The 24,598-nt window shown below is 39.5% G+C and overlaps 1 protein-coding gene and 1 long non-coding RNA gene across 4 annotated transcripts in view; one reads left to right on the top strand and one right to left on the bottom strand.

Moving 5' to 3' along the window:
* mettl15 (methyltransferase 15, mitochondrial 12S rRNA N4-cytidine) overlaps positions 1 to 9,351 on the top strand; it is a 91,510-nt gene extending 82,159 nt beyond the window's left edge. The window contains exons 6-7 of one of the 3 annotated variants that reach the window (XR_014534974.1): positions 4,448 to 6,934; positions 7,061 to 9,351. Coding sequence is in view for 2 of the 3 variants with exons in the window: in XM_083550043.1 (XP_083406169.1) it covers positions 4,448 to 4,890 (443 nt within the window). In the remaining variant the exon portion in view is untranslated. Of the gene's footprint in view, positions 1 to 4,447 lie in introns of all 3 variants that reach the window. The other 2 variants (XM_083550043.1, XM_083550042.1) reach the window with 2 other exon arrangements.
* The window catches only part of LOC310730867, a 402,048-nt gene that overhangs the window by 8,991 nt on the left and 368,459 nt on the right, over positions 1 to 24,598 (bottom strand). The window lies entirely within an intron of this gene.

The raw sequence follows: 24,598 nt of genomic DNA, 5'->3' as shown, positions 1-24,598 counted from the left end.
TGTGTGTGTGTGTGTGTGTGTGTGTGTGTGTGTGTGTGTGTGTGTGTGTGTGTGTGTGTGTGTGTAGATACACACAAAAGTGACGTATATAAATTTGGTTTAGCTAAATATGTCTTTGATTAATTTTTTTTTTTATTATTGTATATCCATGATCATATTTTTCTCTTTAAAATGTTATGTTTTTAAGAATTACCACAGAAAAAATATACATAAACATGTACATAGCAAACTGAAAACTTTTGTTCAGTTGTTTTATATATTACCTTGCTTAGGATTCTGCATGATGATATTTTCCTTTTGAAATGCCAACTATTAATGATCTGGGGGGGAAAAAAAGTAAATTTCAATTTTGAATTTTATTGAGTCATGTGCTTGGCTTCAAACGTCAAATCTTTAGACAGAGAATGAGTCAAACCTCCTAAGAGAAAACTAGCGATAAAAGGTTTATTTATTATTTTTTTTTAAATAATCCGAATTATTGAGTCACGCAAATGCAAAATTCTCAGGTTCTTCATTCGTGGAAGAAAAAATATTTCGGTGACTGGAAATTGTGTGTCGCACTACTACAATTAAAAAAAAACTTTTCTGTTGTCCTTTAACTAACTGTTGTAGTGATTTTGTTTCTTTGTATGCTCGTGTCTGTACCCTCTTTTGGTCACATTTGCAAGTTAGCACCATCTGGGTTCCAGTGTGGCATCCTTTGCTCATCTCTCTCTCTCTCTCTCTCTCTCTCTCTCTCTCTCTCTCTCTCTCTCTCTCTCTCTCTCTATTTATTTTTTTCTTTTTTTTCTTTCAATTTTCATCCTCATTCATGTCCTGCATCCTATAAGCCATTAATGTTTAATCATGCATCTCATAGCATCCTTTCTCTGGATTATTAATTTTACACTCTCCATATGTTATCCTCGTTCACCTGTTCCTCTTTATCTTCACCCCATTCCCCTCTTTTTTTCTCTTTTAAAAAAAAAAAATAAGTGTAGAAGCAATAGATTGGGCCAGGGCATGTGGTTTTATTGATTGGTTCATGACTCACCCTTAAGGCCAGACGTGTGAGACTTGGAGAACGGCAATGCTAGACCTCTCGCTCCTTTTATTTATTTATTTATTTATTTATTTATTTATTTATTTATTTATTTATTTATCTATTTTTGCTGTCTGTCCATTTCTCCTTTCCCTTCTGTCCTTGATGCTCGTAAACAGTGCCCTCTGGTACTGTTTTTGAAACATTGATTTTATATTAATAAGGATGTGCATGAAATCACAAAACAGACTTTTTCCCCCCCCTCAGCACAGACACAGCGTAGGTCTTCCTTTTAAATCCTAAATTTCGGGAAGTCTGTACGGGAAACAGTGACAAAAACTACAGCTTTAAATTGGAGTATAATGAATAATTATCACACAGCACTTCGGCACTCTGATTGGTCAGAAGGTGTTAATTAATTTTCTATAACAGCAGCTCAGACAGTCACGCCAGCTGTAATTCATATCACAGGTTTATGAATCTTGTAATACCCTGCTGTATCTATAGTAACGGCTCATTCACAGGGACCTGGATGCCAGATGCTTTACATAATCTAAGCCTAATAATAGACAGATGTGCGGTTATTTATCAACGAGACATATAATCATTGAGGCATTTGTGTAAGAAAATGTTTGTTTAATATTTAAGGAAGGAGTCTCCAGTGTCAGCTCAGTGTTCTATTAATGGAAATCTTCAGGACTGTGGACTTTATTTCTGATTTCTCAGTAACATGATAAGCTTGTTTTTTTTTATGTCTATGTTGTTAACTGAGATATAAAAAGTGGCTGGTGAGAAATCTGCTGTTTATTGCGGCTATAATCCCAGTGGTAACAGGATCTAACTTGTTTAGTGGACTATAAACAGTTACAAAGTACTACGCTATTAACATTGTAATCTATGGTTGTATTAGAAAAGAATTAATTGAAAAACAATCAGCATTTTCAGGTTTACTGAATTCCGACTGTATAAATAAAAATAGTGCCCCTTTTCGTTTCTTTTTTTCCTTTTCATTTTTCCTTTTATTTTTTATTTTAGTTCTTTTAGATGCGACTTATGAAGTAAAGTTGATCAGTCACACCATGAAGTTATGGGAAAGAGTAGTGGAAGCCAGGCTGCGAGAAGAGGTGACCATCTGTGAGCAACAGTATGGTTTCATGCTGAGGAACAGTCAAGTCAAGTTAAGTTTATTTCTATAGCGCTTTTCACAACGGACATTGTCTCAAAGCAGCTTTACAGAATTAAGAGCACCACAGATGCATTATTTGCTTTGAGAATGTTGATAGAAAAGTATAGAAAAGATCAGGATGAGTTGCATTGTGTGTTTGTGGATTTAGAGAAACCGTACGACAGGGTGCCGAGAGAGAGGTGTTGTGGTATTGTATGAGGAAGTCAGGTGTGTCAGAGAAGTATGTGACAGTGTGACAGCAGTAAAGTGTGCAGTAGGAACGACAGACTGCTTTAAGGTGGAAGGTGGACTGCATTAAGGATCGGCTCTAAGCCCTATCTTGTTTGCAGCGGTGATAGACAGGTGGACGAATGAGGTCAGACAGGAGTCTCCATGGTTTGTGGCTGATATTTTGATCTGTGGTGTGAGTAGGCAGCAGGTTGAGAAGAGCCTGGAGAGGTAGAGGTATGTGTTGGAGAGAAGGGGAACGAAGGTCAGTGTGTGAATGAGAGGACGGGCAGTGGAGTGGTGCGGTTGCAGGGAGAAGAGCTGGAGAAGGATGAGGAGTTTAGGTACCTGGGGTCAACAGTGAAAAGTAATCTCTTATTTCTTTCTCTTCCTCTTTCTTACTCACTCACATACATTTATTCTCTCTCTCTCTCTCTCTCTCTCTCTCTCTCTCTCTCTCTCTCTCTCTCTCTCTCTCTCTCTCTCTCTCTCTCTCCTGCGCTTTGTCAGAGGCAGTGAAATTAGCCATACATATATGTATGCAGAAGAGGGCACATAACAATGCCTTCTGAGCAAAAACATAGCTACATATGTAAGAAGGAGGGAAGCAAGAAAGCAGAGAGTAAACGAGGGAAAACTGGCTGCTGAGTGGAAACGAGCAGGTTGCCAAATTGGTAAGAAAAGAAATGGGAAAATGTCCACATTTTCAACAAATCCTTCAATTATTTTCCTTTGAATAGAACTACATTTGAGTTTATATACATCTTCTCTGTAGGTTTGTGTTCTTGAAAGTTGACTGGGAAAACATTTCAGCATTCAGCGTTTTGACTGAAGCCGAATTGCGCCTCAAGATCAGCAAAAAAACAAACGCCTCTGTAATCTTAAAGCCGCTCATGAGGCTTTTCTATTGTTTGCAGGTTTAGAGCATATGATGGCCTCTGAGCCATGTTCATTGTGTGTGAGCTTTGTTAGTACAGCAGTCCTTGTGTCTGCAGAACCGTGGCAGCATAACCCATGCTGAGCCGTGACAATACAAACTGAAAATGCGTTCGCTCCGTAGTTTAGAGTTGTATATGCCAGGATTTTCTGTTTCGCTGCTTTGCCATTTTTAATATCCTAATCCATGGATGTTATAAATCGCAGGCTTTCAGGCACATACTGTGCTGCTGTTACTGTCCATTAGTACAGCTTTAATAGTAATCAAGTTTAGAAGAGTAACAGTAACCTTTAACTGCAGCAGCAAATAGACAACTGCTTTAGATGATTAATCATGTTGCATTTAAATGAAAGGAAACCATTCATTTCTGTTATAACGCATGTGATTCCAGTTTTCATTCAATCGGAAAAGAAATCGATTGGAAACGACTGAATTAGAAGCCAGTTTAGGGATTTAGTTTTATGTATGAACAGTCTTTATATCAAAGTACTAATGATGGGTCGTTCATGAACGTTCATTTTAAACGAGTCTTCAATTTGACTCAGAAGAACGAGCCGTCTTAAAGAGCGATTCAATCAATTTCCACTACGTAAACAAAGCATCGCAAAATCTCCGTAGGTTATGTACAGGAAACAGAATTCAGTCGTTTACCTCTCGACTCGAGTCCGAGTCGTTCGTTCGTTCTTTTGCCACGTGACTCCTAAACACACGTGCACACACGTGCTCATTCACACCTACAAACAATATTGAGTGTTCAGAGAACTGGCATGTTTTCAGGTAGGTGGGAGAAAACCCAGAGGAATACCCAGATGGACACCGTTTGAGATCATGTGAACCTTGACAACTTTTTGAAGCTGGATACTTGAGCGCTTTATAAAGAAAGAAGGGATTTGTGTTTAAAAAAATCTGCTGCTTACTGTCAAGTGTCAGGGCAAGTAAGCATGGGAAACAGATGGAATTGGAAGGAAAAAAAAAACATTTGTAACTTGTAATATATTTCACAATCATCCTTAACTCACATTGAGTCTATAATGCTTCCCGTTCCTGGATGTATCTATTTGTTTTTAAGTATTTTTAAAATCTTTTTTCTCTTCAGGTGCATTCCCGGCTTGTGCCCTTTATGCTCGCCGTGACCGCTTGCAGAGACCCTCGCATGTGGCCACGAAAACCTTCCAGGCGATTCGTATTTTTGTGAACGACGAGCTGAACGAGCTTGTATCGGGCCTCCAGACGGCTCAGGACCTCCTCCGGCCGAGCGGCCGCCTCTGTGTCCTTACTTTCCACTCGCTAGAGGACCGCATTGCTAAGCGCTTTCTCAGAGGAGAGGACCTCAGCGCCCCGCCACGCCGCAGCGTCCGGCAGACGGCACGTGCCCATCTCCAGACGAAACTAGAGGACGATGAAGATGATGAGGAAGGAGGCAGGGAGAGCGTCTATTGGGTCAGACTGCAAAGGAAAGTTGTGCTTCCCAGTAAGGAGGAGGTCGAGGAGAATCCGAGGGGAAGGTCGGCTAAGCTCCGAGCAGCCGTGAGGCGATAGGTAGAGCTTCTGCTTCCAAACTTTGACAGAAGAAAGAGGCTTTCAGCGAGATTAGTATGAGTGATTATAGGCTACATATAGACACCAGAGTACACACTAGTGTGCTTTTGACTGCATTCAAACTAACTCTTCAAAGTGAAATCGATTCTTTTGTGGATCTGCTACAGAAATGCAGCCAATAAAGACTTATCATTTCTCGTGAATCAGGGTTATGTAGAGACAAATTGACACTATTGTGTGTGTGTGTGCATACAAGGTCTGCCATTCTGAGGAGTAAGCTTCAATAAGAACTGCTATTATTGTAATTGCAGTAATGTAAGTTCAGATCAGTCACACTATATCCTTTTCATCCCAAGACCATATAATACATACAGATCTCTTTTGTCTCTTTTGACCAGGCAGATCCCTTTTGTCCAGGGGTAATTTGCTGATATAACACCAGCGTATTGCTTACTTGGCTGAGCGGTTATGCTTAGTTGCCTTTTTCATTCAGTATTTTTTAAATTGGAACAGATTCTCAGACCGCAGTGCTACACTCAGGATTGTTTTTTTGAAAATAAGAACAAATTACTGAATGTAAACGAGACGTACAGTATGACTAAATTATTCACATGAAATCTATACATGAAATATGATCATATATCATTATGGACACGTCAGAGTTCTGTGTGAGCCACTGAACCATGCTCGGTTTGATGGAGTTGTCTATTTGATTAGAGATCGCAGGAGTCTATTTTGGCATGTGTATACCCAAACTAATTGTGTAAAAAAAAAAAAAAAACATAAAACAACGTAGCTGTTAACACGTTTACCACCAACAAACATTGAATATGAACTTACATGCCACTCTACTAGGAGCAATGGTACACCTGCCTGTGCCATTCATTTGGCCTGTGCCAGTTGGGCTCATTTGAGGAATTCAGAAACTTTGATTTCCAAACACAACAGTGCCTACAGTTTATAAAGAATTGAATAAAAAACACTAAAAAAGCAGCAGTAAGCAGCAGTTCTGCAGGTGAAAACACCTTGATGATAAGTGAGGTCAGAGGAGACTGGTTCAACCTGACAGCACACTCTACAACCATGATGAGCAGACTAGAGTCTCAAGACCTCAACAGAAGAATAACACATCAGGTTCTACTCCTGTCAGCCACAAACAGGAATGTGACGATACAGTGGGCTCACCAAACAACAAGGTTCACCAATAATACACATTTTTTTGTACTGTCCATGGTTATGCTAATTATCTTACTGTTAAATGATTGACATAAGGTCTGTACATGAACTACGATATATCATTAATAATCATATATCATTATAAAAATGTCACAATTCTGTGAGCCAATGAAGCACTCTGAGTTTGACAGAGTTTGTCTCCTCGATTGGAGGATGTGAATAGCCACTCGATGTGTATAGCCAAAGCAATTACCAAAAAAAGGCTAAACAACATGGCGTTTAACACTTTTACTACCAAAAAACAGGTCATATGAACTTTAGGCGAGTTTTACAAAGTTTAAATGATAATGTTTGTACATCATTCTGATGATATACACCTATGAGGCATAACATTATGACCACCTGCCTAATATTATAGTCCCCTTTTGCTGCCAAAATAGTTCTGACCCATTGAGCATTAACAGCGTTAACTTCTGGATCGGACCACACGGACCAGCCTTCGCTCCCGTCGTGCATCAATGAGCTTCGGCTGCCCACAACTTTGTCGCCTATTTACCACTGTTACTTTCTTGGACCACTTTTGATAAATACTGACCACTGCAGACCAGGAACAGCCCACAAGAGCAGCAGTTTTGGAGATGTTCTGACCCAGTCGTCTAACCATCACAATTTGGCCCTTTTAAACTCAACAAATCCTTACGCTCGCCCATTTTTCTGCTTCTAACACATCAACTTTGACGGCAAAATTCGCTGCCTAATTTATCCCACCAACTGCCATGATGAAGAGATAATCAGTGTTATTCACTCACCGGTCATAGTGTTATAATGTCATAATGTCGTGCCTGGTCGGTGTATGTTCATGTTCATGGTTTGAAGTGTCAAATTATGTAAAAGAAACATCCAGGTTTGGCCAAATCCATAAAAGATGTACAAAAAAAAACTATCTTTATTTTGCTTTATTTTCTCAGAAACCAGTCAGAGGGACATCCAGCAGGTTTTCCCCCACCAACACAGTACTTTACTGACATCCATTGCCATATTAAATACTATTTTCCCTGAATTGATTTCAGTATGTCTTTAAATGCTTGGAGATCCAGTCAAAATCTTTCTCACGTTTTATTTTTTATTTTTAATTTTTTTTTATTTTATAAACACGATCTTTCAATGTTGCTTTTGTCTTTTCGTTTCCTCCCACAACACGGCTACACCTTCACCACAATCTAATAACTGATGCCAGGAGCATGTATATATCAGGAAGAGGATTTCATGCCACGTGTGAAAGTGGCGGCAGGAGCGGCGATACTCAGGTATCCGTGCACTAAAGGGTGAGACGCCATAATAAGTTTCATGTTACTGCACTGTGAGCAAAAAGTGAGTTTGTGAATGAGTATGTGGCTGTGAAGTATGTCCACGTTGGAAGTTGGCAGTATGACATGTGTCACAAAGGGTGAGCGAGAGAGATAGATAAAGAGAGAGAGAGCGAGAGAGAGATGCAGAGATTGTGTCTGCGGCATCCTCTGTCTCTTTGTGTAGCTGATGGGTGAGTCACACACCTGCAGGACGCGGGTGGGACTTTGGCTGCCATGGTGATGCACTGCGCCTTGTGCACTGTACTCGCTCGCTCGCTCGCTCGCTCAAACTCTGAGTCACATCAGATCTGATTAACTTTGCATAAACACCGCATTTCAAGACACCGAACACCTTTCCGTTTGTGTGGAGCGACAAAAGAATGTGCACCATGCTTTCTGCAAATAATATGCGATCAGTGCGAAACATTAATCCGTTCTGACCCGGATTAGGTTTTATGCATTTGTGCTTTCCACCACCTCAAGTTTTTTAATACGAGGGTCTTGATCTCTTGATAATTTCTTAGCTTTCTTTGCTCCGTTAAGACTCGATTCACCTCCTCTTCCTCAATCTGGTCAGCATCGGACATCTGAAAAATGCGATCTGCCAGACTGTCGAACTGAAGAAATAACTCCAGAGCAAATGTCCACTTAAGGGAGCTGACCGGTGCTTTGTTCTTGTGACGTTCATGAGCGCTTCACAAGTGTTAAGATGACATTTAGAAGTGGGAGAAGGAGGAAAAAAAAAAAAAAAGCATGTTGCCCGGCCTTGTTCGTACTGTTCTGCTTTGCATGAATCAGTATTGTGCTTTAAATACTCAATGACTCAAAACATGGCAGCATCTCTGCAGGAGTCTGTGACTAGTGATGAGTGGTTTGCAAACAAACAACTTTCCCAACAACTCTTTTAATCAGGCTGGACAGATCGATTCACAAAAAAAAAAAAAATTGCCCCTTGTTCATTTTTGTAAGAGATGTGATGTATTATATTCTACTGTAATCGAATAGATGTATATTATTCGCTGTAAAATATGAGCCGCTAGATTTCTGGATGGTGCTTTGAGAGGTCAATTAAAGGAATCGAATAAACAGGTCGAGCCGAATCAGTAAAATGAGTCATGATGAACATCAGTATCTGCAAATTAGACTCTCCCTATAATCTTGTCTCCCTCTCTGCTTCCTATTTACACCATTTTCTGAGGTTCACCCATGCTATTTCTTTATTTTTTGCGCATTCTTTTCCCGTTCAGCCACCGTCTTGTGTCCGCAGGCTCGAAAGCCGAGGTGCACAAACTTAAGATCACCGAACTGCACTGGACTGCATCTGAACGCCCCTGCTCTAAATATCTATCGCCCTGTGGTTGTCATGGAAACTAAACACTACCAATAATGTTAAACTTGATCTCATTTAAAAGTGGTGTGTGTGTGTGCGTGTGCGTGCCCCCCAACCCCCCCCCCCCAACAATCTCAGGGGCCACAATGATCTGTAGTGCAACATACCCTCCCTTTCCTCTAACAACCACACCCCTTATCTATCTATCCATCTCCCCGTCCATGACTGACGTCACAGCATCTCGCACAAGCTGGCTGCATGCTAACAAGGGAAAGACACGAAGCGATCAAACCTCCGTTTTGAAATGTGAGCGAGATGCGTGAGAGACGCACTGCACCGCAGGAGTTCTGCTCCTCTTCTTGTTTTCAAAAGCTCATTTTTTTCCCCCTTTACAAAAAGTCTTTTTTATAGAGGGATTTATTTGGATTAAGGAGACAAACATGATGTAAACATGCAAACATTTGGCACAAAAGCAGTATTTTTCTTGTCCATTGTTATCAATCAGAATCTGTTTGTTCTTGACCTTTTTACTTAAAAAATTTTTTTTTCTTTAAAAAAAATACAAATTGTATTGAGATATAAATAAAAATAAAATGCTGAAATTCAGTTTTCAATTTTGTATTTTTTTTTATTATATAAACATGAGTTTATTCAGTAATGCTATCAGAGGGAGAGAAAACGACAATGCAGAGTGTGTGTGTGTGTGTGTGTGTGTGTGTGTGTGTGTGTGTGTGTGTGTGTGTGTGTGTGTGTGTGTGTGTGTGTGTTGGCTTGTTTCTTGGCAATGGCTCAGGTTTATTTCTGGCTCTGCCTCTCCTCATGGTGTGAGAGTTGGCTCTGTGTGGTAGTCATGTAAACGTGACTAACCAACAAAGTTTCTTATATATTTTGGATGAATATTCTTGGTCCCCTGATAACTTGATCATCGAGGTTTTTACGCACTAAAGGCAAAACCATTGCATCAACATAAGCACAAGCATCCTCTTCTGTTTCATCCGCTTGTTCAAGTTCACCGCAGTTCCAAGAACAAAGTTGGACGATCGAGCGATAGTCATGACGATTGCAGTTTTTGATTTAACTTCATAATTCCTCTAGATGAAACTGGAGATTGTTCTGGACGTCATCAGAACAGCTGTATGCTAATACGGGGGCGCGATGCGTTCCCACTGGTTTCTTCGCCGACGTTTGCTTCGTAGACTTTTCCTCCAAACATCAATTAATATGGTCATCCCTACCCAGCATCACATCGGCTCCCTTGCCATGTACTAATTAAAAATATGAGTCAACAGAATCCTGGGGCAGGTAATGAGATCCACACTTGCATTCCTGCTAATTAGCTATAATTAGAGCCTTTTTTCCTCCATTATGTGAAATCCACCTTGGATGGTGGGAAAGGTTTGCTCTGTAGGGGGGTGTTGGCTGCTTGTGGAGGTGGAGTCACCTTGGAATACAGGAGCTTCTGTTTGAAGTGTGAATGGGGAGTTTTGGAAATCCACAACAGAGGCAGAAAATACACGATGAGGAATAGAGCACAATGGGTGCTGTCATAGCAAAATAATAAATAAGCTGGTAGTGTGATGTGGAGTTATTGCTACCAGCCCGAAGTTGAATATTTTCCAACAACAACACGTTCCTTGTGTGAAAAAAAAAATAATAAACTTGTCAAAAAGTCCACATTTTAATTTATTCATGAATGACGAAACCTGTTTTTGAAATATTTAGAATTACATTTAACCTAAAGAAATGAGGGGTTCTTCTGTTATATCTCAATACACTGTAATATTTCGTTGGACCGCCTTTAGCTTTGATTACGACACGCATTTACCGTGGCATCATTTCGATAAGCTTCTGCAATATCACAAGATTTATTTTCGTCCAGATTTTTAATGGGGTTAAATTTGAGCCCAATGAATCCTGCCATTTTCATCTTGGAATATGCCTGTGCTATCAGGAAAAAAAAAAAATCCATCGATGGAATCCGGTCATTCAGGTAGTCAGCTGACCTCATTCTTTGGGCAGATAACGTTGCTGAACTTACAGCTGACCAACTGCAGCAACCCCAGATCATAGCACTGCCCCCACAGGCTTGTACGGTAAGCATTTAGCACGATGGGTGCTTCAGTTCATCCACCTCTCTTCTTACCCTGATGCGCCCATTACTCTGGAACAGGGTGAACCTGGACTCATCAGACCACATGACCTTCTTTTATTCTCCAGAGCACAATCTTTATGCTACCTTTCAAATTAAAGCCTTTTTTTTTTAGCCTCACAGCTGTTCCAATCCCTTAAGTTCTCTTCGCATTGTGCTTGTGGAAATGCTCTTACTTTCAATATTAAACATATCTATGAGTTCTACTGGGGGTTTTTTGTTTTACGAATTGATTCCACCAGACGTTTCAGTGATCGCCAATCACAATTGTTCAAGATTTTCTTTCCATCACATTTCTTCCTCGAAGATGATGGTTCCTTACTATCCTTCCAGTTTTAAATAATGCGTTAGACAGCTCTTAACCCAATTTTAGTAGAATCAGCAATATCCTTGAATGTTTTCTTTGCTTGATGCATGCTAATATTTTGACCCTATTGAAACAGATTAACATCTTTTCCACCACCACAGGATGTGACATGGTTGTTTAAGAAATGAGAAGCTACTCACTGCATCAGTTAGGGTTAAATAACGTGTTGCCAGCTAAAACATAATCATCCATGCACTAATTATCCAATCCTACCTATTTGCATAGTTACATCCAGGTGGTGATTTTTCTTTTTGGATGGACAGTGTATAGTCTACACTATATAATAACCTCCACTCTTCTGGGAAGATGTTCTACTAGATTTTGGAGTGAACTTGTGGAGATTTGTACTCATTCATTCACAAGGGTGTTAGTGAAGTCAGGTACTGATATAGGGTGAGGAGGTTTGGGTTGCAGTCTGTGTTCCAATTCATCTCAATGGTCTTCAATCGGGTTGTGGTCAGAGCAATGACCAATCAATATCTTTATAGAGCTTGCTAAAGTTTGGGTCTCCTAGATTTAAAAATAAGTAAAAAAAACAAAACAAAACAATTATGCTACTCGATCCAAAGACATCTTGTACAACTGTGCTTCCAAGTTTGTGGTAACAGTTTATGAATAAAACCGCATATAGCTGGAAAATGCAGGTGTCCCAATACTTTTGGCTGCATAAGCTATATATGCTGCAAAGTGCTGTTGGTGGAGATTTTTTCCAAAAATAGGCAATAAGAAATAAGCAGAAAAATCGGACCATATCTACAAGTATAAAGTTATTCTTTGTTGACAAACATTTATTTAGGGTTTTTTTTAAATAAGATTGAGATTATGTTGATCTGCTGTACAAGTTCCTGTAAAGAAACGAAAGAAACCTGTGATTAGACTTGTCAGTGCTGCTGCAACGGAATATGAATCCACACTTTCCGTCCAATCAGATGCTTGACTTCAGAAGTACAGTGGTGTTATGGAAGTTAAACAACACAGGTAAATGTGCTCCTCACAGGAAATTACATCAAAACACTTCCTGTATTTCTTTTTTACTTTTAGAAAGTCTCCTAAGAGCATCTGTATCTCTGTGCATAGTAACCTGCTCTGCCAATTTGCTTGTGTACAGTCACGCCTCGATGGCCCAATTGGTACGAGGGGACGTGACGAATTGTGTGTGTGTACACCCTCTGTGCAGAGAATCACCCGGCTGCATGAATCTGTCAAAATAAGTGAGCGTAACGGTTTTGGAGGCAGCTAATGGTTTTTAATGCACTTGTGTTGTCCCCCTTCCCTCCTCTCACACTGCGCCTGATTAGTGCCACATCATCTGTCTTCCAGTAGCCTGAGTGTGTCAGAAAGTACCCCGAAACTTACACACACAATTTCCTCGGTTATGGCAATGCCAAGATTCTTCTGTGTAAATCCCAGAGCTTGACTCAAAGTCACGTTTTGCCATCGAATCCCAAGCTCCATTTACAATGCTTATTTCATATCGTATATATTTCATTCATGTTCATATTTCAATGCTTCATTCAGATGCTCTGTTCTTAACCAAACTTGGGCATGTTAACCCCATATAGACCCCATCAGTGACCTGTTTTATTCAGTAAAAGCATAAAGGCCATTTACAATGGGGGAAACTAGAAAATAGTCACATTATCTAATTTTCTCAAAATTTGTACATTTCACTGTTCTAAATGCATATATGATGCGGAAAAACGTCATGTTTCCTGGGAGAATAAATGCATGTTTCATGTTCTAAATTATGGACAAAAAAAATGGATAGCAGATATGTCATAAGAATGGGGAAAGATAAGAAAACGAATATTCAATCCAAGAGGCTGCGAGGATATTAAAGTGGCTGGAGGCAGTTATAAAGGCAAAAGATGTTACAAGTTATTAGACAGTAATCGCATTCGGACAGGGATTGTTTTTTTCCTCAATATCAAAATCTTAACATGTATACTTTGACCATTTTTGTGGTAATAAAGGAATGTCTGTAAAAAACTAAAGGTCTTTTTGGAATAAATAACATTTCCTTAACGTGCTATCCTAAAGACCTACAAACATTTGTACTCCAATGCATTATGATATGCACAGAAAACATGGGGTCATTTTATGAATTTAATATTGATGCTTCTGCTGGAGATGATGTGTGCAAGACTTGTTGAATTGTATTGATTGTGTTTCTTGCTATAGTGATGGCTTTCAGTCTCACTGTATAAGATACCTCTCTGTGATGCAGTGCTCTGTTATACTGCGTTTTTTTATCTATAGCCGTGGCCTCATAAAGATGGTTTTAAGAAGGCCACCGAAGTCCTAGGTATGAGATGTGAGGCCCAAAAATGTTTCCAGCATGACAATGCCTCTGTGCACAAAAGCAAGTTCGATGAAGAAATGGTTTGCCAAGGTTCATTTGTAAACATTCAAGTGTCCTTTTGACCTTCAATGAATTAATATATACTGATTAGGCATAACATTATGACCACTGTCTAATGATGTGTTAGTCACCTTTTGCTGCCAAAACAGTTCTGACCTGTCGAAACATTAATGTCATTGACTTCTTCAGCAATTTCAGCTACAGGAGCTCGTCTGTTGGATCGGACCACACGGACCAGCCTTTACTCCCCACGTGCATTAATGAGCCTCGGCTCGGTTTGATTTACCACTGTTCCTTCCTTGGACCAGTTTTGATAGATACTGACCACTGCAGACCCGGAAGCAGCCCACAAGAGCTGCAGTTTTGGAGATGCTCTGACCCAGTTGTCTATCCATCACAATTTGGCCCTCGTTAAACTCGCCCAAATCCTTACGCTTGCCTATTTTTCCTGTTTCTAACACATCAACTTTGAGGACAAAATGTTATGCCTAATATATTCCACCCACTAACAGGTGTCATGATGAAGAGATCATCAGTGTTATTCACTCCACCGCTCATAATATTAAAAGGTCATAATGTTATGCCTGGCCAGTGTAGCCTATTATTGAACCTGGTTATTATGTAAAACTGTTTATTTGCTTTCGGTAATATAGAGAAGATTAACTTGATTCCAAAGTCGTTCTCACGGGACACAAAATGCTAACCTGCTTCACCACTGTGCAGTCTTCATGCAGGTATGTATCGGTCCACTTTGTGCCTCCAAACCAGCTCTGATCACAAGAGCTAATGGGTAACAAGAGCACAAGAGCTAAAGATAATGGGCTCCATAAGACATCTATAGGTGTGCTGCGGCACCTGGAAGTACCACACATGAGCAGCGGATCCTTTAAGTTCTGTAAGTCGTGAGGTGGGTCCTCGAGAGATTAGACTTGTTTACCAGCATGTCCCACAGATACTGGTTCAGAATGAGATCTGGGGAATTTAGAGGCCAGGTCAACACACCATGAACAATGTTTCTCAAACATGTCAGGGGTCTAGAGTCTACTGCTATTAGAAAATCCTGTTGTCAGGATGGGGGTGTGCTTGGTATGCAGCAGGGTTTAGGTAATTGGACCGTGTCAAAATAACATTCACATGAATGCCAGGAGTAAAGGTTTTTCCCAGCAGAACGTTGTCCACACCAAATCTGATGATTACCCATCTATTTGTCAACATATCAACCTCGACAACAAACTGTTTACTTGGTTACTAATACATCTCTACTCTTGGAATGTACCACTGTAATGAGATAATTATTTGCTTCACCCTTCCGTTAGTTTAATATTGTGTGTATATGTATGCATTTAAATTATTTGATATTTACTGATGTGTCATGAGGCCTGTATGTCTCTTTTGCTGTAAATTAGATGATCTATAAACAATATTTCCTGCACACACAGTCATTATCACTCAGCCTAAGCAAATGTGTTACCGGTCTGTGTGCCGTATCTGTGAATGAGCTTGTGTGTCAGTGATGAGCTCTGTGTTTGCAGAGCGTGCCGTGCCTCCTGACCAATCTCTCACCATCCCTGAGCTTTGACGTCGTTACTTTCAGCCAACCAAACTTCTCCAAGTTTGGCTCACGCCTTCACACCCATCATTCATTCCACAGTCACTTCCACTGTCCAATCACAGGTCTTGTCAGGTGTGGACAGGTGAGGGAGCCAATCGGACCCTTATGACGCAGTAAAGCTGGAGAGAGGCTCTCATCAGGTACTTAAGCAGTTCTTCACACTCTTGTACAGACAACCCCCCCCCCCCCCACGCACACACACACAAACCCCGCCTGCTGCTCTCAGCACACATCCTTTCCATGGTACAGTCCTAGCTATAAAAAGATTTCTGAATGAAGGCGAGGCTTTGAGGTTGCAGCCATCTGAATGAATTTTGTGAATGACGCAGAGCCCTGCGGCCTCATGGGAAGCAGATGAAACCCTGAGGAAGAGAACAGCCATGTTGAGAGCTCAGCTGGGAAGCCATCTACCTTGCACTGACATCCAATTAAATTTTTTGCTGATAACCAAGTGGGAGAAGTCTGAAGAATAAAAGAGACTAAACGATCGGAATAAAACAGTGCTGCATGTGTAGTTCTAGCACATTCTCAGGTCTATATACTTTCCTTGCCATTCCTGTTTGTGATCAATTATTAAGCAAATCACCCTGCAGCAAAATTCAGAAATCCGAATGCCGTGTCTTATTTTAAATATGTGCCGCTTTCTGATGAAATGGTAGAGATAAAGGATATGCTGAATTTAAATCTTACTGCTTTAGTAAGCACACATCATTTCAGCTTTTGTCCTAGTTTATTACAAAAACGAAGTATATACATAAAGATGAACAGTCATTCTGTGGCGATTTCAGTGTTATTTTTTTCTTTGCATAATCACAGGTGCAATTCACGCATATTTTCATCATTAGTCAGTAGATCTGGCAGTCTCTGTGCAGCAGGTGTTTTTCGAGTGTTTCTCTAGGCCGTAGGAAGGAGTCAAGTGAAGCTCTGGTGTTAATTATGCACGATAACCAAGATGGACCACGCTGGCACACTGATGGTGCCGATGAGTGATGATTTATTTTTTGTATTTTTTTTAGAAGGTTGTTAGCATGTGTCAAAATTCTTTCATCTGTGAAATCAAGATTGAAACTGAAACTGTTATTGTTGCTAAAGATTTGTGCTAATTTTTAAATGTGCTAAATGCTGATGTAAATCTGCTGCTTCATGCTGCACAGGCATTGCAGAATGACCACACACACACACACACACACACACACACACACACACACACACACACACACACACACACACACACACAGAGGACGGGCCCACCTCAAGAGGATGCAGTTGCAGGGACTCCCAGAGTGACATCAGAGGAAGGCCTGTGTGTGTGTGTGTGTGTGTGTGTGTGTGTGTGTGTGTGTGTGTGTGTGTGTGTGCATGTATGTGTGTGTCCTTCTCTCACCATAGAGGTTCCTTTCTATAGTAGCTACTGTACATAGATGATGAAACGAGTGTAAGAGAATATAGTATACAGTAATCCCCCGTTTAGTCTTAAAAAATAGTGATCAGTATGGGGTAGTATTCTGTAATTTGTTAATAATTTAACAACAACAGTACACAATTTAACAATTTAACAAACAATTTACAGTACCATACCGTATAAACTACACAGTATATACACAGACCCACACAACATTATGGCCACCTGCCTAATATTTTTTTGGTCCCTCTTTTGCTGCCCAAAAAGTTCTGACCTGTTGAACATGAACAGCATTAACTTCTTCAGCAATTTGAGCTACTGGACCTCATCTGTTGGATTGGACCACACGGGCCAGCCTTCGCTCCCCACGTGCATGATTGAGCCTTAGCCATAACCATGTCACTGGTTCATCACTGTTCTCTTTTTATACCAATTTTAATAGATACTGACTAAGAGCTGCAATTTTGGAGACACTCTGACTCTGGTTCACGATTGGAGGGCCATGTAAGCTGCATAAGCTGCTATGTTTGCCTGCAGTGCGAAACTTTTTTTACAAATTTGTTGTATCGCTATTGTAAGATCCAAAAATCGTAAGTCCAAGCATCATATCTCAAGGACTATCAATAAATCATCAATAAATCAATCAATAAAAAAGTTAGTTCCTGTTATTTACATTAATAGCTACTGTAATAGCGCCATTCCCTTAGCAGCCTCTCCTTTTCTCTGTCTTGAAAGAACCAAGTTGTGCAGTATTACAAAAACAGAGTTACAAAGTGCTGACACTGAAGACTCCTTTTCTAAATGTGAAATGAACTTGCTAAAAAAAAAAAAGAACTCCACCATATCTGCCAATAATTTATAATTAATCATATTAAGAAATAATCATATTAGAATAAGAGGATTACTATAAACCTGTGCTTTGAATTAAAGGTGTCACTGAGAGACATTTGAATTGTGTGAGGCAGAAACAGAGGGACCATGATGGAGAAAATGCCAAAAGTTGACACTAAAGCACTTTAAAAACCAGTCAGCGAGACGGTAAACACAACTGCCTTGTCTGAGGGCTTCACTGAGTCGGATCGGAATCATATCCCTCACGGCGGGAGCTACGCTTGCTTTCCATTATACTCCTCTGAGAAAATTACCCACCATCTAGCATGGCCTGTGATATTCTCAGCATCTTTCTCACTCCTGGTCGTCCCCTCTCCACTCCCACCCTCTTTTCTTTTTTTTCCAAGTCATGCGGGGGGCTGACAGTATAACTGTTCAGCGGGGAATTGAAAAAACACAGGGTGCAGCCATAACGAGTGCCCTCGGGTAATGACAGGTTTGTCTGGGCTGCAATTTACTCCTCATGTTGAGCTTGTTGAACCGTGGAAGAGAACAGACCACGCCAATGAAGCTGTTTCGCCCTGCGCCGCCGCTATCCCCCCCTTACCGTCAATGAAACCAGGCCTTTCTTTGTCATCTAGCTTACTAACGGGGCCAAGGCGTGAGCTTGTCGGCTGCTTGTAATGGTTATCGCGCATGTCTCTCACTGTTTGCTTGGTTAAACACTAATGTCATTTGGAAATACACAGAAAGTGTTCTCTCTGTAAGTGTTAAGATTGTGACACTGGTCATGGATTACTGACTTGAATATCAAGCAATGATTTTACTGTGCTAGGCAGGGTCAAATTACATGGCGGACTTATTTCATCAATTTCAAAATGATGTAAGTGCTTCTGGCCTCCACTTCAAAGCCATCATTATATTGTTAGTGTCAGCTTTTTCACTTTTTGGGGGCATTTCTGCTGACAGAGATCTCCTAAACAGCTTTGCTTCTACCTTTAATGATGATAATAATATTTTTGTGCAATGCTGTATTAAAAGTTTAGTGTTTATAGGGAGACTCAATACTTCTGTAAAGAGTTAAAGACAAGCTTGAGAATGAGCATTTATAACTATTGACCAAAAGATAAATTTAGTTATACATAACACCAGCAAGTAAAACGTGCTCAAAATAAGGAACATTTGGACTTAGATCATTACCTCTCAAAGTTCTTGGAGCCGCAGGACTTCATAAAGCTTAAATGACAATATAATTTCTTTATATGGTTAAACCAACCAAGCATTATTACAACTATTAATTTTTCTATATTATTACATTGTAATACTATTCGACTGTTTAGTTACATTTTATATCTTTAATACTGTAAATAATATTTATCTGGACTGTTCTTTTGTTGGAAAGTTAAGGTAAGTTGTTTTGAAGCTGTAATAAATAACTTAATTGTGCCCAATATTTAAAATAGTTAAATAGTTAAATAGTTTATATATATATATATAAAAACAGTAATCCCCCGCTATACTGCGGTTTGAATCTTGTCCGAATTGCATTTTTTCAACTATTTCAAATATGTTATTCCATGTTATTTATTTATTAAAATACATTTGCGATAGCGCCTTATTAATTTAGACAGCCCTAAATTATATATATATATATATATATATATATATATATATATATATATATATATATATATATATATATATATAATTTTAAGGATTTATTTTAACACCACTAATTCTATTGGTGTGCGATTAATGCAGCACACAGTTCTGTTTGACCATTTTTATTAAAAATTTAATTAAATAAATATGAAAGACGCTAAATTAAAACCTCTTTTTCTTTCTTTCCTCAGATATTTAATTTTTTTTTACATATCAGTAATTTGTTCACTGTAATCCTGTGAGCTCTCATGGAAAACCCAGAGACTCATTTAAAGTGTGTCTTATACACTAGCGCATTAAAGCAGTGTAGACAAGGGACACGCAAAAAGAACACTGGAGGAATCGCTGGCCAGTTTTTACTGGCTGTCGGCCAGAGATGTTTCTAATGGTTGACCTGGCCCATCATTACTGCCTTTTAAACCAATGACCCTTATCTGATACCTTTCCTCCCCCACTCCTCCTACCCTGCTCATTGTTCTTGGCAGCCATGCAAGCTCCATCCAATCAATTCCTCTTAATAGGTGTGTGATTGCCTGCTTGTGTTGTATATTAATCTGGGGAACACCCTGTAAATTGGGCATAAATCACACTACGCTAGAAAACACACACTTGTTTACTGGCAAGGGAATGGACGGTGTGATGGATGTACAGTTGGGTGGAGCCACAGTGAGGGATGTGAATTGCTTGACCTCTTTAGGTATAAAGGCCAGAATGCTGGCTTGGATGACCAGTGTGGTGGCAGGCCAAAGGGTTTGGATGTGCTTAAAATAAACAAAAGCTAGGATGTCCCAGTGGATGACCGTGTCAGAAAGGACAGATGGCAAGCTGACCTGAGATCAGGGTGGGCCTCAATTGCTGCATAATGGAGCAGCTGTCCAACCGGACATATGCCATCCACTAAATTCTGGCTCTTGTACCTTCTCCCTATCATATCCTTCTCTATCTTTTTTCTCTGTCAATCTTTTGGCTGTTTTCTCACATTTTTCAAGCTCTTTCTGCCTGCCTTTATCCAATTCTAATAAGGGGGGAATTTGTGAGTTAAATCAAATTCAAATATCACGAGGCTCTAAATAAACGCCCCCGCTATCTAATCATCCAATGAAGTTATGAAGTGTGTGCACAAGAACACTATTAGTATAAAGTGTTGAAGAACCTTGACAAACTGCAGTAGGTTAAACTACTTTGAATCTACACGCTCATGACTTCTGTGCTAGTTCATTGCTAGCTCATTGTAAACTGCTACACATTTTTAATCTTGTCTTTAGTCAACCTTCTGAATGATTGGTGTCTTTCAAGAAAATTGATGAAAAAAATTGATTGAATAGATACGTTTTTTCATTCTTACAAAAATTCTTTCGAGAACTGGGTCGAATTGACCGTCCTATATAATACTGAAAATAAACGATTGTGCATAATTTTCTCATAGAGCCAGATCGATTCATCAGTTTAGTGCCCATTTAGTTATTATTCTGGAGGAAAAATCTTGTCTTACTTATACATACTAAACATTGGACAACTAGTGGGAGCCAGATTATTTTATCTGCCTCTCAAAACCAGGTGTAAATTTAAAGAAAATTATATATTATTACTGTTTGTCTGTTAAGTAGAGTTTGTCATGCATGTCTGGCAACCCTGGCTGTAGCACATACGTCATTCATATGCCTACATCTACTGCATTTTGAGCATGTACAGTACATATGTGAACTGTATTGTAAACTGCTGATCAAGTGATGTGTCGCTGGGGTATAAATACACTGTATGATCACAGATGTTCCACTAGATTTTAGAGTGTTTGTGGAGATCTCTGCTTATTCATCCACAAGGGTCAGGTACTGATGTACAATAGGTGAGGTGAGGAGGCCTGGGGTGCAGTCAGTATTCCAATTAATTTCAAAGGTGTTAAATAGGGCTATAGAAAAGGTCTAGTCAAAGGTCTATAGCAGGCCACTAAAGATCCTCCACTCCATCCCATGCAAACCATAGCTTCATAGAGCTGACTTTGTGCACAGGGGCTTTGTCATGCTGGAACAGGTTTGGGTCTCCCAGTTCAAGCAAAGGGAAAATGTTATGCTACCGCATCCAAAAAATGGAGCCACATATGAACAAAAACAATCAGGTGTCCCAATACTTTGTCTAGATAGTATATGTTGTTTCACAAAAACTTAACTGGTTATTTAAACAAGGTGATCACTCCCAGTTTAAAGTTATATCATTCCTGAAATACAGAATCAGTTATATGTAACGGTCATGCTAAGCTCTGCAATAAATAAAATTGAGGTCCATCTATATTCATGAAGGACATTTTGTATACACTCAGTAAAACTAAAATAAAAGTTGGTGTCATTTCATTATACTAGTGAGTGGAGATACAGAAATATACAGAAATATCCATCCTTCTTTATCAGGTAAAACATTGATATGTGTACGACGACCCCTTGCCCCTCCTCCATCTCAGCCCACCGGCAGGATTGAGCCGCCCTATCAATTATTAACAAACACAATTACCATCCAGTCAGCCAGTCGGTTATTTCACCTCATGGTTGACATTTGGAAGCTGGGAGAGAGAGAGCAAATCGAAAGAGAGGCAGAAAGATGTATGTGTGAAAGGGAAATTGCAGCGAAGGCAGCACCAGAGAAGGGGATGGAATGAGTCAGAGACCGGCTCGGTTATTGAGCCCTCGTTCTCTAGGTATGAATGGTGCTCGGTCACGGCTCGCCATCAATTCTCTCTAATGTACCTGTTCTTGAGGCTCAATTGCACAATGGGATTGAGTCAATAAATAAAAAAATGTTTATTATGGCCTTGGCTCTCTAAATTACATTGAATAACTTGACCTCTTCACTGTCTGATTATTGTGACTATATTAAAAAACAAATGAGCCATGTCGACTTAATTGTATATGAAATCACCAATTAGCTGCTTGCCGTTTTAGTGAACCTCAGGCGTATTTGCTGTTAAATAAACACGTACTCAGATTGGTTAGCACCCCCTCAATTCTTACAGCTGTCGGCAAAAGAGTTCGCCTCATTTCCTCTGTAAGGAATTGCAGTGCAAAAAAAGTGGGTTCTTGTGTGATCTTAATCTACACACCACTGGTTCTTCTTTCCTCCATCATAAGGCTGATCAGCTGTTACAACGAATGTCCCAATTTTCTTTGGTCTATTTTTCTTTAACAACAGCTTACAGTATTTCTGACTAAAACATACAACTTTTGTTTCTTCTTTCATGCGATTGTTTCTATAGTAACACCTCAAATCCAGAATCGCTCTACATAATAATAAGCAGATTTAATATTTTCTGATATTAGTTAATTTTTTTTTAGATGGAAATGGTATCTTGAATTTATTATACAACATTTATGGTTGGGGTCTCAGATACCAGAGCTTTGTAACAGTCTGTAATTATAACTTTAAAAAACGCCTTTTCTATTTCGGAAAAGCTTTAGGACACAATACTTTCTGATTTCTTGATAACAGATTATATTATTATCCCCAAATATCATTACCTTTATATTTTTGTGATAAAGCAGAGATAGCAAAAAGAACAAAAGTACACACATCCTTCACTCGGGTAGAAGTACAGATACTCATGTTTTAAAAGACTCTGGTTAAAGTTGAAGTACTGACTACACTTTTTCCCTCAAGGAAAGAAGTTTGGGCTCAGACATGTACTTCAGTAAAAAGTATCCATTACTACTACCTGTTTTAGTGTCACGCCAGTAACTGAACCTCACATCATATTAATATATCAATACAAAAGAATTTCAAACTTTGTTACCTAATGAATGTGATGGAACACAATCAGAGAAAAGATGATGATGATCAGGAATGTCTCTGTTCTCAGTCATGTTTACATCACTGACCCCCTCCGTCTCATCCACACCAGCCCCAGACTTCTTGTTGTCTTCTGCATTGCTTTTTGTTAGCATCATAAACTAGCCTACATCTGTGGTGTGTGAGAGAAATAGGTTGATGGGCTGAAAAAGGCATGCAATGAGAAGAAAAAATATTGATCATGCCACCAAATAGATTAAAAATAAAGTAACAAGCCTGTTTTGAAAATGTAAAAAGTCGTAAAATATTTGTGTAAAGTATTTAATAAGTGAAAAAATAAATAGTGCAGTAAAGTACTGATACCAGAAAAATGTACTTCAGTACATTAACAAAATATTTGTACTTCGTTGCTTCCCACCTCTGCTTTGTAACCAGACAAACGGATCTGTTTCGTCTCATTTACTTCAATAGAGGATAAAAAATATAGTGAAACATCTAGTTACTGTTTATTGCTTGTATAATGTAAGTAATAACAGGGAACTTTTTTGTGGGTTTTCATTATAATTAAATGCAACAATAAATGATTAAAAAGCATAATGCACATTTAACGTTAAAATTGGATCTGGTATAATTTCTTTGTGTAAAATCAGGGTGCTTCAGGGTGCATTTCTTCCCTATAACAGCATGGCCCATTGTGTTATTTCTGTAAATGTTTATAAGTTTGAGATGTTGAGGGTTCAGGCTGACCCGAACCCCAAGATGCTTTTTTTTATATGTGCTTTCTTCTTCTTCTTCTTTTGGTTGCTCCTTTTAGGGGTCGCCACAGCGGATCATGCGTCTCCATACCCCCCCTGCCTCTTTCAAACCAACTACCTGCATGTCTTCCCTCACCACATCCATAAACCTCCTCCTTTGTCTTCCTCTTTTTCTTCTTCCTGGTGGCTCCATCCTCAGCATTTTTCTTCTAATATACTCCATGTCCCTCCTCTGCACATGTCCAAACCATCTTAATGGGACCTCTCTTACTTTGTCCCCACAACGTCCTACATGCGCTGTCCCTCTAATAAACTTGTTTCTATTCATGTCCTTCCTCGTTGCTCCCGATGAAAATCACAACATCTTCAGCTCTGCTACCTCCAGCTCCACCTCCTGTCTTTTACTCAATGCCACTGTCTCTAAATCATACAACATCGCAGGTCTCACCACAGTCCTATAAACTTTCCCTTTCACTCTTGCAGATACTCTTCTATCACAAATCACTATTACTGCATTTATTTAAGCAAATAATTTAAATTTCACACTAAACATAATAAAGCGCTTCTTCTCGCTTACATTTTATTCACGATAAAGCATGATTAAATACATACCTCTAGCACTCTGCTCTGGGCATGTGCAAATCCTCGAAAATAAGTCACAAGTGCCACTGCAATTAGCTCTAATTGGTAATTGCTCAGGCGGGATAATTATATACCATTTTGATCCCTGAAAGGGACCACTTATTGAATTTGATGATTACACTGGTGCTGAACTTGGTGCACCCTCTGCTCTGCTCATTGCTATCAGGCTTTGTTAACTGCATGCATTCTGAAAGGCTCATAGTATGATATCTGACTCAAACACACAACATGAGAGCACTTGACCTGCTCTGTTTATACTCGATTCCACGGCCCTCCTGACCACAACACTTCTGCATC

Source organism: Silurus aristotelis (assembly GCF_946808225.1).
Source record: "Silurus aristotelis genome assembly, chromosome: 9".
Taxonomy (NCBI): domain Eukaryota; kingdom Metazoa; phylum Chordata; class Actinopteri; order Siluriformes; family Siluridae; genus Silurus; species Silurus aristotelis.
The sequence above is the reverse complement of the archived record's forward strand: the minus strand, read 5'-3'. Positions and strand labels throughout refer to the sequence as shown.